The following is a 15,656-nucleotide window of genomic DNA, read 5'->3' on the forward strand; positions in this document are numbered from 1 at the left end:
CATCGCTTTAACTCTGCTTTGAGAAATCACTTGCCTAATTCTTCCCATCATGTTCTAATCCTGCGCATGTTCCAATTCTAATCACTTAATATGAGGACCAGATCAATGTCACCTGCATCTAGAAGACTTAGCTTCTCCCTCTTCAGACCTCCCATGGCACACCTTACCTCCTTTAACTACTCCCAACCACCCGAGAAATAATTACTGAGTAACTATTAAGTGCCAGGCACTGTGATAAGTCAGAGAACGCAAAGATGAACTAGAAGAACTTTTTCTTTAAAAGCGTAGTTTAATTAGGGAGACAGAAGGGAACAAAAAACATCTTGTAAGTTCCACAACAAGCGGTCCTCTCAGGAGTCTACCTGAGCCTGAATGAAGGATAAGCTGGTTCTGCCTGGGATAATCGAGCAAGGCTCCCCAGCAGAGCTGACATGTGGGCTGACTGGGCAGAGATGCGCAGGGGCTTGCTAGCAGGACCAGCGTGTATACATACAGCATCCCCTGCCGCTGAGCTGGGGCTGGGGATCCGAGCAGCAGAATGGAGAACCGACTCTGAATTCCCCGACTGTAAAACCCTCACACACACAACGGACTAGTTTATGGATCACAATAAAACAGTGTTTGTGGAAGCAATTTTTAAACAAAGTGTTACAGAAATTTCAGGTATCATTTCTTTGTAAATCACAAAGCTTCCTATCTACCTTCTGAATTTAACTGGCCACAGGAATTACCGGATCCATTTTAAGAAACATGTTAGTAGATAGTAAAAGTTTAACAGAATAATCTATAATGTTGTCAAATCTAAGTTTTATGATGTACTGCTCTACAGCTCAGTCTCTCGTCTACACACGTCGCCCCTGGAACACCCACACATTCACAACTTCCAAAGGCAAATGGGTTAAGAGCAGTGGATTCACACTCCCATTTAAATGTACACTTAAACACGTAAGAAGCATCTTCAGCCAGAGCCTCCTAATAATTTTGTATTTTATTGTTAGCAACTTCCTAAAGTACAGAACCTGTGCCATCTCTGTTTGTAGACACAGTTCAAAGGATTTTCCATTTCTTCCTCAGCACCGATGAATTCCCAATCTATACACACGGCTTCCTAATTTTATTTCTTTAGCACCTCAAATTGGTCAATATAATGCAAAATTGTGTAGTGAATAGTTTCTAATAGGGATGAGGAAGAGAAGTCTTCACCGTATATATTTATATTAAGGAACAGAATGTGTCTTTTACCCTGCCGTTAGAAACCTAGAATCTGGGCATCTGAAACAATGGGAAATGGTGACAGGAAGGGAAAACAAGCAGAAAGAGAAGTGGGCCCTGGGGAGGAGAGGTGCAATGAGAAACTGTATAGCGAGTGCCATGACAGGACTCAGGGAGTCCTGACTGCTGGCTTTGACGGCGTGAACAGGCCAGTGACTCCTCTCCCCAAAACAAGACAACAGTAAGAAAGCTGGACAAAAATTGTCCCACAGTCATTTCACATTCTGGAAATCACAGGCAGATGATAAAGAAATTTCTTGAAAAATTGCTAGAGCTTAGAGTAACACCAGCAAGAGGCCACAAACATTGCCTGTGGCGGACTCCAACCCGTCATGTCATCCCTGCCCCAACACCACCACTGATCCCTCAGTTCTGCAGCAGAGAACTTCGTTTTTATCAGGACAGGGCCATGAGAACTAGCAGCTATGCTACCAGAAGGGGTAAACTTAATTTGGGGCATTGAGGGCAGTGGTGGAGTGGGTGGTGAGGGGGATGGAGAGTGGGCAGTGGAACACCCACAGCTCTGTTGGCTAAAAGCAGCAAGTTTGGTAGGCCCCACCAGGGGAAATACAGTCTTCTGCCTTGAGCTTGTGGTCTGTCTGAGCTGAGTGGTGGAGCAGCCAGCAATGTGAAGGGGAGATCCTGGAAATGAGAGGATCACAGAGGAGCTAGATACGCTCTCCTCACATCTGTGGCCAATGGTGAAACTACAAGCATGAGGAGGGGGAGACAGGAGAGAGCCCAACAGAGAGAATCCGCCAGCTCTTGTCAGAGGCCAGAGGGCAGTGGGATGACGGGTTTGAAGTGCTGGGGAGTGGAGAAAAAATGGTCAACTAAGAATTCTACAGTGAGCAGAACTATCCTTCAAACATGAAGACAAAATAAAGACATTCCTAGATACACAAAAATAGAAAATTTGTTTCAAACAGACCTAGTCTACAGAAAATACTGAAAGACGTCCTACAGGCTGAAGGGAAATGACATCAGAATACGACTCAAATTCACAGGAAGATATGAAGATTACTGGAAGTGGTAACTTTCTTTGAAAATATAAGATTCTTTAAAGTAATAATTACAAGACTGTATTGTTGCATTTCTTATAAAAATTTGTCTCTACCAATACTTCTTGTCTTACCTATTTTGTCTGATACTAATATAATCACTTCAGCTCTCTTACCAGTACTGTTTGTATGACATCTTTTTCCTTCATTTTGTCTCAAACTCTTTGAATCTAAGGTGTGTCTCTGGTAAAAAACATACAACTGGACCTTATATGTATAATACAGATGTCAAAAATAGTACAAAGGATGGTGAGGAATGAAGCTATATTAGACCAAAGCCACAATCTTTTACCAGAAGAAGACACACATACACGTGTGCGTGCACCCACAAGTAAGCAAATGCATGCATTAGTAAGTTATGGTAAATTGAAGATGTAATCCTCGATCAAGAACGAAGAAAATATAAAAATAACACAAATAACTAATTAAAAATCACAAAGGGATTTAAAAGGTACAGTTAAGAATTATTTGACAGAAATCAGTAAAGGAAGAGAGGAACAATAAAAGGAGACATAAAACAAGTAGTTAAATGGCAGACATAAATCCACCCATATTAACAATTACCTTAAATGTAAATAGACTAAATGCTCTGATAAAAAGGCAGTCCTTTTCAAATTGGTGAAAGTAAGATTCAGTTGTATTTTATTTTTAAATTTACCAGAGACACACCTAGATTCAAAGAGTTTGAGACAAAAATGAAGGAAAAAGATGTCATACAAATAGTAATAAGAGAGCTGAAGTGATTAGTATCAGACAAAATAGACTTAAGAAATAATAACAGAGACAGAGGGACATTTCATATTGAGAAAAGGTCATACTGGTTAGGAACAGTCTGTAGGAAAGACCATCTACTAAGCCTTAAAACAAGTCTCAATCAGGTTTTAAAAATTGAATCATACAAAGTATGTTCTCTTTCCACAGTGGGATTAAATTACAAATCAAGAAAAGAAAGTTGGGAAATCTTCAAACATTTGGACATTAAGAAACACATGTCTATGTAACCCAGGATCAAAGGAGAAATCATAAGGAAAAATTTTTTTAAAGATTTTATTTATTTATTCGATAGAGAGAGAGACAGCCAGCGAGAGAGGGAGCACAAGCAGGGGGAGTGGGAGAGGAAGAAGCAGGCTCATAGCAGAGGAGCCTGATGTGGGGCTCGATCCCATAACGCTGGGATCACGCCCTGAGCCGAAGGCAGACGCTTAACCGCTGTGCCACCCAGGTGCCCCGTGGAAAAATTTAAAAAATATCTTGAATGAAAACAAAAACACAATATATCACATTTTATGGGAAACTTAAGGGGAAATGTATAGCTTTAAACATGTATCAGAAAGGAAAAAAAATCCAAAATCAATGATTTAAAGCTGCAACTCAAGAGGCTAAAAAAACAACAACAACACAAAAACCAAAGACCTAAGACCAAATCCAACTCAAAGCTAGTAGAAGGAAGGAAACGATAAAGATCAGAATGGAAATCAATGAAATATAAAACAGAAAAACAACAGATTTTTAAAAAAATCAATGAAATCAAAGCTGGTTTTCTAGAAATATCTGCAAAATTAATAAACCTTAGCTAGACTGATCAAGAAAAAAAGGAAAGAAGGCACAATTACCAAAATCAAGAATGTAAGAGGGGATATCACTACAGATGCTATAGAAATTAAAAAGGATTATATGGGATTATTATTATTATAAATAACTTTATACCAACAAAATAGACGATTTAGATGAAAAAGAAAAATTCCTAGAAAGTCACAAATTACCAAGATTGATTTGATGTGAAATAGAACATAGAAATAAAAACAGAAAAAGGACAGATAACTAGTGAATAGATTTAGTAATTAAAATATTTAATAAAGCCTCAGATTTATATTTTATTTCTTCTTTGCACAGTTGTTCTGGTAAGTCTGAGTTCATAATCATTTGAAAGTGATTTGGAAATGCAGCCAAGATACCAGCCAATATATTCATGATTCTAGAACAAATGCTACGGAATCCTCATCTGTTACCCACCATGCTTACATCTTCCCAATGAATTGTCTACTGTAGCCCATCACTTATGCAGTATAAAATTATGTGCTTATATATAACTGATCAAGACTGAAAAGATAACATGTTTTCAAGGAAAGAATGGATTTCTTTGTGGTCTAATATCTAATAAAAGAAAATGGAAAGTATTTGAAGGTTAAATCCATCCTTATGTAACAACAGCTTCCACTGTAAGGCTCTTCATTGGGAAGTAAATCATATCAAGTGGTTTAGAGGCTGAATAAAGCTCTCCTGATAATCTGAAACAGGAAGGGCAAAAAGAAATCTAAAAACCAGACACAGATCTTTCTATCCAGAGTACAGAACATTTTTATCTTTGGAGACAGACCAGCAATCCCACAGATAATATGACTTCCGGCACATTGCTATGTATGTGATATATATCTACTGGTTGACTTTTGACATTTCTTTTACTTTAGCAATTACTAGTAAAAGGCAAAGCCAAAAAGGTCGGCTGGGGCCAGGGATTAGTAAACCAAGTCCAGAGTTTGGATTTTATTTTAAGTATGTGAGGGAACCGTTAGAGTTAAACAGCAAAGTAACCTTATTTGCGTGAGAAAACAGAGCACTGTGTTGGCTGCTGTGTGGGGAAGGGATCCTCAGGCAGGCAGCAGTAACACAGGAAATAAGCCATGAGATCTGGACTAGCGTGGGGACGACGATGATGATACTGTACATGACTTCAACTCTTAAATCTCCTAGCGGCCGGTGGAGGCAGGTACTGCTGTCTTCCTTTTCCAGGTACAGATATGTATTTGTCGTCACCGAGCAAGCCAACACAGAAAGAGGTTAGATAAAGTCATGCTGCTAAGTAGGGCCCAACTCGAACCCAAGAAATCTGGCAGAAGAGCTGCGCTGGTAATCACATACACTGTCCGGTCAGAGTATTAAGATAAAGAGAAAAGCTGAAGTAAGAATGCTTCGAGTTACCGCTATTGGACTTGGAAATGCACCGGATGTGGAGAGGAAGGAAAGAGAGCCGACTCCTAGGTTCTGCTCGAGCAGCAAGGTCAATTTAGTAGTATAATTATACAGCGAAAGGACATAAAATAAGAGGAAGGGGGTATTGGAGTGCTGGCAGCTTGGAGTGCTGCAGTATTTAAAAACTGAACAGAGGGGCGCGTGGGTGGCTCAGTCTGCCTTCGGCTTGGGTCATGATCCCAGGGTCCTGGGATGGAGCCCCATGTGGGGCTTCCTGCTCTGCGGAGAGCCTGCTTCTCCCTCTCCCTCTGCCGCCTCCCCTGCTTGTGCTCTCTCGCACACTCTCTCTGTGTCAAATAAATACATAAAATCTTTTAAAAAATAAATAAAAACTGAACAGAGAGGGGCTCCTGGGCAGCTCAGTCATTTAAGCCTGGGACTCTTGGTTTCTGCTGGGGTCATGATCTCAGGGACGTGGGACTGAGCCTGTGTTGGGCTCTGTGCTCAGCAGGGAGTCTGCGTGAGAGTCTCTCTCCCCCTCTCCCTCTGCCTCTCCCTCCACTCCTGCGAGCTCTCTCTCCCCCCCAAAAATAAATAAATCTTTTAAAAATAAATAAAAATTTAAAAAATAAAAACTGAACAGAGAGACAGGAACCAGCGAAGGGGACTAAGTGAGAACTTCCAGTGCACAGGAGGGAAACGGAGTGTCCCGAGAGCAAAAGACTGAGTATGTCAAAGAGGAGGAAACAGGCAATGTGCGGAACGCTGCTGAGAGACTGCGTACCATGACAACACAGGAGAGACCACGAGGCGTGGCAAAACAAAGCTTTCTAGTGAAACTGACCTAAGTGTGCCCTCGCTGCGGCGCTCACCTTGTGTTGCCTGTCCTGTCTCTAGACCCTAAGCTCCTGGGCAGTGACTGCGAGCTCAGACTCGAAGTCCTTACCTTCTAATTTCAATGCAGGGGGGCAGAAATGAAATTACATAAATGCTACGTAGTGTCATGTAGATGCTAAATTAATTCAAAGGGTTTTCTGGTCTGATGACTCAGGTGAAGATTTCAATACGATGGCAGGCACTCTTCCATTTCCCACCTCATAGTTCACATACCGTGAGAGATCCGTTTTGTGTGCTGGGTGAGTTGCTACTCTGCTCCCCGTGGGCTTGCGTACTTCCGTAGAGTGTCAGGTTATGCTCACTGGTCTGGCCGGCATAGTCCTGAGTGTGTGGCACTCCATATTCTGTGGGAATTCCATTCTGTGGAGGTGGTGGAAACGGGATGGTAGTAAAAGGCTGAACCATTGCGTCAGGAGTTGTTGTTGGCTCCTGGTTACCCTAAAACAAATAGTGGAAGAGAAAATAAGGAGAAAAAGTGACTTTAAATTCTCATTACGTGACTATTTTTAAGGTGAGTATACAAAATTCTCTGAATATTCTCTCTTCGCTCCAGTAAAATGGAAGGCTTACTGCCTGAGGACTAGGGCAAACACTGCCATATATAGCGATGTATGCATGTAGTCACGCAAACATACCCTCATCTTCGGCCAATCTGTGGTTCTTAAACAGGTCCATGACCATATTAAAGTTGATTAGTTACCAAAGAGTCAAAAATTTTCCTTTAAACCAAGTTTTAAAAAAATGCCAGGAAATTTCTCACACAAGAATAGTTTTAAGAGTTGAAATTAGTTTGGGCCGTTAGTATTTTCTTCAGGACACACTCTATCCCTTTACAGAGATTCTCAGGGTAAAACAAAGCAATTTCACTAAATTACAATTTCTAACAACAGGTAGGGTGAGATTATACATTAAGTTCTCATAACAAGACAACATAGATCTCTAGATTTTAAGAGTACAGAGTTCAGAAGAAAGTATATTATTAAAAAATTAATGTTTGGATTTCAAGATAGAGATTTACTTAAGTCTTGGCTACTAGGCTAATAGTTTAAAAAATCGGTTGCTTAAATTATAAATATTAGAGATAGACCAAAAAAAAATCCCCAGATAAAAAAATTTAAGAGCTCTTCACAATCACTGTGAGCTTTATAAGGCTAACAGCACAGCAGGACTCCTCTCCGTGTGGTAATCAATCCCACATGCTTACCTGGAATTCACTGTGATATCTGAAATATCATTAAGAATATGCAGGATCTATAGGGAATTGTCAGAAGGAGCCATTGTGGATCCAGAGCCCCTTTCTCACTTCTGTCCTAAGTTCAGATACAACAGAGTTTGAATCTTGCACCCCCTTCCCCGGGCTCCCATTTTATTTCATAAGAAGTAAAGCCATTATTTTACTGAAGATACACAAGTCTGCAAAGTCTTGGGCCACTGTCCTCTGTAAGTAGTTGGCAGAGATGGACAAATGCTTCAAAATGTCAGCACTTTGAAAGGCTAAATCTGGGTTTATGTCACTTGGTTTCCTCTTACGCATGAGCACCACTTTCATCAGGCAAGGGAGCAATTATTCCTCTTTCTCAGTCCCAATTATCCTTCTTTCCCCTCAGTTCAAGAGGGGATTCTCTACCCAGTGAGAGCTGTAGGAAACAGAACTTACAGCAGCATTTTTTTTTTAATAATGATTTTTTATTATATTATGTTAGTCACCATACAGTACATCCCCGGTTTTCGATGTAAGGTACAGCAGCATTTTCTAAACACCATCCGGCTTTCGACACTAACCTGATGGCCATTAAACTCATCTATATCTCAAACAAAATGAATCCAAAAATGCAGAAAGATCTCACACTATTTTTAAAGACAGGTTCTACCATCATTGCTACAATAAGCTCTTCTGCATAAAATGAAACTGAACAAATGTACAAAAGCTGTTATAAATGGAGAAATACACGGTCATGGACTGGAATGCTTGGTATTCCTAAGATGGCCATGCACCCCAAATCCCACAAACTCAATCAAAATCTCAGGTATTTTTGCAGAAACTGACAAGGTGTTATTAAAATTTATATGGAAATGCAAAGAGCCTAGAAGAGCCAAAGTGATTCTGAAAAAGAACACAAATTGGAAGACTTACACCACCTGATTTCAAGACTTACTACAAAGCTGCAGTAGTCACAATAGTACGGTACCGGCTTAAAGACAGACAAACCAATGAATGAGCAGAAAAGAATCCAGAGAGATACATGTATATACAGTCAGTATTAAGTCATCAAGTCAATTCAGTAGGAGAAAGGAAACCCTTTTTAACAGATAAAAAATTGAATACCCAGTGGGAAAAAAATAAACCTCAACTCATCCCACATCCCAACTCAAACCTTAACTAGGCAAAAGTTAACTGGAAAGAGATATCAGACCTAAATATAAGAGCGTTTTAAAACTCTAAAACATCTAGGAAAAAAAGATAGAGGATAACTGTCACAATTTTGCAATAAACAAAGCATTCTTTGGGCATTAAAAAAAAAACAGGAACTATTGAAGAAAAAACTGATAAACCGAACTCCATCAAAATTTAAAAATTTCTTGGGGCACCTGGGTGGCACAGCGGTTAAGCGTCTGCCTTCGGCTCAGGGCGTGATTCCGGCGTTACGGGATCGAGCCCCACGTCAGGCTCCTCCGCTATGAGCCTGCTTCTTCCTCTCCCACTCCCCCTGCTTGTGTTCCCTCTCTCGCTGGCTGTCTGTCTCTCTGTTAAATAAATAAATAAAATCTTAAAAAAAAAAAATTTCTTGCTTTTTGACAGGTACCACTAAGATAATGAAAAGACAAGATGGAGCCTGGGAGGTAGTGTTCATAGTACACACATCTGGCAAAGAACACACATCCAGAATCCACAAAGAACCGTTACAAATCATAATAAAAAGAACAAAGCAACTTTTTAAAAGATGGATTAATGACTTTCACAGACAAACTCCCACAAAAGGATATACAGATGGGCAGAAAACACACGAATGTGTGGCTCAACATTAGTCATCAGGGTTACGAAACTAAAACCAAATGAGCTACCATTTCACACCCATTAAAAGGACCACAAGACTGAAGACACTGAACGTTGACAAGGATGTGGAACAACAAGAGCTTTCGTATACTGCTTGTCAAAGTGTAAAACAGTATATCCACGTGGTAGAACTGTTCTGCAGTTTTACTTTTTTATAGTTAAAATATTCATGTTCGCCCCAAAGAAATAAAAGCATGTGTACAAAAACGCTTGTACAAGAATGTTCATGGAAGCTTTATTCTTAATAGCCCCAAACTGAAAATGACTGTACTGAAATCAACAGGAAAATGGATAAACAAATTGTGGTTTATTCACAAAATGGAATGTTACATAGCTGAAAAAAAGAAAAAAAGAAAAAAAAAGAATAAACTACCAACAACACAGATGAATCTTAAAGCTGTGCTGAATGAGATACAAATCTATTGTAAAATCTATTGTAACAGAAATGAGAAAGTAGTTGTTTCTTTTTGGGGGGGTGGGGAGTGATGATGGAGATCTGGAACATTCTAGGATGGAACATTCTAGGATGATAGAAATGCTAAATTTCTTGTTAAGGATGATGGTACCAAATTGTTAAAATTCATTAAACTGAACACTTGATAAATATGTCACTACATGTTAAAGGGAAAAATAAAGCAATAAAAAAACCACTGGCAAACATCATATTAAGCTGTGAAATACCTGTCCTCGCTAAGAATCCTATGACTCACGCACTACATACAATGAGGTGACAAACCTGAACTGGAGATAAAGAGAACAGAGACAACTATAGCTATGTACTTAGAAAAGCCCAAGAAATTAACTACAAATGAGTAGACCTAATAATAAAATTTTGTCATATTTACTTTACAACCGGCAATAGTCAGTTATTCAAAAGGGCAACAAAATGTATAGGATAAAACACACGATGTAGGATATAAAGCAAGGCCTGAATAAACAGAGATGTATTCTGTTTCTGGAGGAATGCTTCATATAGAAATGTTAATCCTTGCTAAAATAAAATATATACCTAATGTCATTTTTTAGGACTTTATTTATTTAGAGAGCACATGGGGGGGGCAGAGGAGGAGGAAAAGAATCTTAAGCAGACTCCCTGCTGAGCGTGGAGCCTGACCCTAAGATCATGACCTGAGCCAAAACCAAGAGCCCGATGCTCAACTGACTGAGCCACCCAGGCTCCCCTACCCAACGTCATTTTCAATCAGAAGCAAACAGAGCCTGGGGAAGAAAACAGGACTAAATATAATTCTAATTGGTATGTGAAAAACTACCACGAAAGTTTGGAAAGGGAAAAGCTATGAAGTGGGGCATGCTCTATGGTACGGTGAGACTTGCCATAAAGCTACTGTGATTAAACACTAAGCATACACACAGTGATTAACAGAACACTGATTATCCTAAAACAGTTTCAAGTTTACACAGAAAATTAACAGAAGATAAAAGTAGCATTTCACTTCAGTGGGGAGAAATTGTTTATTTACCACAGAGGATTTGTAAAAGTTGGCTACCCACCAGAAAGAAAATAAATGAGCCCCTCACAGTGTATACGAGAAAAATTCAAGACGGAATATAATCTAAGAGAACAATGAAAACTATGAAAATATAAGAAAACCTGGGAGCGTAACTGGGGTTGGGGGACTCTCACATAAGACAGGAAAGATAGGAAACCTAAAAACCAGGAGGAGAAAAAGGGCAGACATGGTTGCAGAAGTTAGGAAGGAAAGGAGAGCAGGGGAAGGAGGGAAGGCAAGGGAAGGGGGGAGAAATGGCCTTTAAAGTAAAAAACAAACAAACAAAACCCAACTGGGGCAAAGAATCGCAACAGATAAGACAGATGCTGGGTTGTCATCACTAATGTAAGAGCAGGTTACACAAACTGATAAGCACAACAGAAAAAGGCACAGAATATAACTGAACAGTTCACAGATGATGAAATACCATCAAAATGTTCCATCTCACTAACACATGGGAAAACATACTAGCAGCAAAACAAGTCCAATGTTTTAGTCATCTAATCAACAGAATTTTTAAAAGTTTTATTGAGGGGCGCCTGGGTGGCACAGCGGTTGAGCGTCTGCCTTCGGCTCAGGGCGTGATCCCGGCGTTGCGGGATGGAGCCCCACATCAGGCTCCTCCACTATGAGCCTGCTTCTTCCTCTCCCACTCCCCCTGCTTGTGTTCCCTCTCTCACTGGCTGTCTCTATCTCTGTGGAATAAATAGATAAAATCTTTAAAAAAAAAAGTTTTATTGAGATATAACTGACCTGCACAACAAACTGCATCTACTTATTTAGAGTGTAAGCACTGACACACACATGTACATGCACGAAATCATCACCACGGTCAAGCTAGTGGGCATATCTACTCCAAATCCCCAAAAGTTTCCTCATGCTCCTAATAATAAACATGTATTACTTTTGTAATAAAGCCTACCAAGGATTTTTTAATATAAAAGATGACAAGAAAAATGTCATCAATAAGAGGAAGCCGATACGCTGAAGCACTGAATTATTATTGTGCTATCCTTAAGAAAATGGTGGTGACATTACCTAGAGACAACATTCATAACTGTTTTTCATTTTCAAGTTAAACAGCATCAAAATTCAGCTGTCTCCAGTGTCCAAGAATCATCTCTAAGTGGTATCAAGGACTGCTTTACATAAAAATCTCTCCTTTGTATAGTTTTTAGAAATTAGGCTATGAAAACCTTAAATTTTTGCCCATAATTTTTCAGGAAAAAGGTCTATCTCTGGCACCCATGTAAGTTCTTTTCATGATCTCCAGGCTGGGGTATCGTCTATGGCTTCTCCTTAGCTATCCTGGGTGCCCTAAGTTCAAGTCACACAGGGCTGCATCCGTATCCACCTAACCTGCCCACGTGCCCCCTGCCTGAAGCACACTGCTTCAGAAGCCCTCACAGGACTTCCGGGCCTGAAGTCAGATATGACAGAGAAAATCCAAATTCAGGTGGACTGGTGAATGTGAGAGAGCAAGAGCACCAAAGGTCTCTCTAGATCTACACTCTCAACTCCAGACATAAATATAATCTTACAGTATACAAGAAGGGTCTACTAAATAATCAATAAGGCTAAAAGACATTGCTCCCCACTTATGATTAACACAGCAAAGGGACTTGCTTTCTATACTCCAACTCGGCTCCTTGCAGACTTATTCCTGCTCTGGCCTCCATTTGCCCGCAACCCAGCCATGCTGGGAGCGTGGCGTTGGCACCCGAGTTCACAGTCCTGGCTCTCCCACAGGGGTCGTCTTGACAAAGCTGTCTCAGTCAGCTGAATAAGCACATCAGTTAGCACTGGGAGATAGGGGGAGAAAGGTAAAAACATTTTATAGGATCTACCTATTGACTTGACACTACATATTTTGAAGAAATACACGGTAGGCAGAGGCTGAACTGTTTCCTGAAAAAAGGGAAATGTAAACCTCTGTTATGAGGCCAAAATGAAACTCTTAGCAGATTATTTTATTTTTTATAAGAATTTTTAAATTTTTGTTTAAAAAACACATTATGTTTATATATTAAGGGAATGAAATAGGAATAGGAGTGATTTTGCATTTTATTTCATACACTATACTGTCTGAAAATATCCCCAATAATTTATGATGATGATGATTATAAACGCTAAATCATTTCAGATTTCTATTAAATTTCCAGGCTATATTCCAAAGTTATAAGTTCAGAAGAGAAATATGATAACCCCCAGGCAAACTATGAGATAATAGCTCATATGATCATTTCTAGGCAACACTTTACTTCTATGTTTAATATGCAAACGTTTTGTTTTTAAAATCATAGGCTAAGCAGCTTAGGTATATATCACCTGAGAAAATGAGTTAACTTTTTTTCTTGTAGTCCACAAAACAAGACATAATTTCTCTTTTACTTAATTTAGCAGTCTATAAATTTTCCCTTCCACGAGATGAACAGACAATAAGGAGTACTACATGCAAATAAAGTTTCTACCTCACTTAACAAGAATCTAATATTTAATTTTAACGCCTTTCTTCCCTAGAATATAAATTGTGATGTTATGTGAAAGATGAGAAGAAAAACAAACTGTATTTCCTGTTAGTTCTTATCTGCATATCCCAGGAAGAGGAAAGTTCTCTGGAAGCGGGACTACCTGCCCACCACGCGAAGCGCCCAGCTCCAAAGCAGCCCTCACAGGACTGACCATTCCTCACCACAGGTATCCCCATGTCTGCTGACTTCACACCACCCTCACAACTACGCTAAAACGCCAGCTTCCCTGACCACTCTATGTAAAATCGCAACCCGTATTTCTCTCTGTCCTCTCATCTATAATACTTTTCATCCCGTCTCCTCTATTAGAACGTAAGCAAGAGGTTCTCCCTGTCTGGCCCACTGATACATCCCCAGCACTAAGAACTACACCTGGCATAGAGTCACACGGCACCGCTCTTACTTAAGGGGTTAGCACGAGCAGAATAATGAAGCAGAACGTCTAAGATGAGGAGTGGTCCCCATCTTGTAGAAAGCTGTGAAGACAGAGCCCGTTGTATGTAATCCTCCTCGGATCCACGTGAATTTACTCCAGGAACTGGCAGGGAATTATAAACAAAGCAATTCTTCGGTTAACTGCCTTCCCATAAGCAACATAATTTACAGCACTACTAAAAGTCACATCTTCCAAATTTCCAAAAAAACTACCTAAATTTCCAACACTCGGGTTTAAAAAGTAAGATGTGGCACACTCATAAATGAGTGGCAAAGATGTTTTCCTGAAGTTATTTTTAAATAGGAGGAGGAGGAGAAGAAGAAAAAGAAAAACCCTGAAGAGACCTACACAAAACGGATACACGTGGGGTATAGGATTATTTGATATTTCAATAATTACACAACTAACCAATTCGATGTCCTGCCATCTCACTGTTGTTTTATTACCTACACAAAAGTTCAAAAAGAGAAATATTAACAGGACAAAAAATAGTGTTTTATTTTACACAGAATGCAGGCCACTGTGACTTAATTTTTTTTTAAAAGATTTTATTTATTTGACAGAGAGAGACAACAAGAGAGGGAACACAAGCAAGGGGAGTGGGAGAGGGAGAAGGAGGCTTCCCGCCAAGCAGGGAGCCCTATGAGGGGCTCCATCCCAAGACCCTGGGATCATGACCTGAGCCGAAGGCAGACGCTTAAACGCTGAGCCACCCAGGCGCCCCTGTGACTTATTTTTAGGATGTCACTCTGATGCAAACTCAAGATGATGACCGCATAGGAAAGGAATATGGGGATATAATGACTGAGGATCAGTTTTTCAATGTATTATTCCCTAGCACAAACAAATGTGTTTGTTACATGACTTAGATACTACTTAAAAGATGATCACAGCCACCTGAGACCCAATAAATTCCACACTTCACCAAGGGCAGTGCTGCCGTCCACGGTGAGAACATCGTCTGAATCTCAGCTTTGTCACTACTATAGCTGCAAACACTTAGCTATGTTATGACCTACCTTTCCTGCGCTTCAGTGTCTTCCTCTATAAAACAGCCATGTTGATGCCACACGCTGTTATAAAGAATTGTAAGATAAGATATGAAGTGACTAAAAACCTATACTCCCAATAAAAGTTGCTCTCAACCACTGCAAGCACCAGGGAGATCGTGGGACCAAACTTCCACAACTTTGTAAATGTTAAAATCCTACTAGATGCCACTGTTGTGGATGTCATGTGAAATTTTAAAAAACCCTTAAAGACTGTATTTATGGGAACAACATTGAAGAAATAAACTACGGATATACAAAATTAACCATAGCATAAGGGAAAACAACTAGCCAAAAAAAAAAAAAAAAAAAGAACAAAACAGAAAAGAGAAGGAAAAAAAATCCACCAAAGTAGTTTTTAAAATGATCACTAGCTGAAAAGGCAGTGGGGAGAGATATCTGAAATTTTATTTAAATTCTAAGACATACTAATACCTGCTATGGGTCCACAACTCGTGGGCACTGAAAACATCATGACACAAGTTAGAAATCTGCCTTCCAGGAGTTTACAATCATATTAAGGAGCCTACTGCAAACGTACGTAACATGTCAGTACAAGTCGGAGCGCTAAATGTGAGCACCAAGTTGGTGACACAGAGGTTCACCGTCACCTACCAAACACACTCTAATTTCCTCCAGGCCTTCCTCAAAGGTACGCAGTAAATGCTTACATTTAATGAATGCTTATTAAGTATTTGGCAATACACTAAGCACTTTGTATGTATAGACACACAACATACATAAACTGATTTGATTCTCACAGCTGTAAAAGGTAGATATTTCCATTATTCTCCTTTTACAGATAAGGAAACTGCCATTTAAAAGGGTTAAGTATTTTAGTGAAAAACCGCTTGGCTAATATCTGGCATAAGCA

At 39.7% G+C, this 15,656-nt stretch overlaps 1 protein-coding gene across 11 annotated transcripts in view; it reads right to left on the reverse strand.

Annotated features, from left to right (window-relative positions):
* Positions 1–15,656, reverse strand: part of RBFOX2 (RNA binding fox-1 homolog 2) — a 269,160-nt gene that overhangs the window by 53,196 nt on the left and 200,308 nt on the right. For all 11 annotated transcript variants that reach the window (XM_040637444.1, XM_040637446.1, XM_040637443.1 and 8 more), the window contains one exon: positions 6,414–6,638. In XM_040637444.1, the coding sequence (XP_040493378.1) occupies positions 6,414–6,638 (225 nt within the window). The remainder of the gene's footprint in view (positions 1–6,413; positions 6,639–15,656) is intronic.

The sequence above is a fragment of the Ursus maritimus genome, unplaced genomic scaffold, assembly GCF_017311325.1.
Source record: "Ursus maritimus isolate PB19 unplaced genomic scaffold, ASM1731132v1 scaffold_21, whole genome shotgun sequence".
Lineage (NCBI taxonomy): Eukaryota > Metazoa > Chordata > Mammalia > Carnivora > Ursidae > Ursus > Ursus maritimus.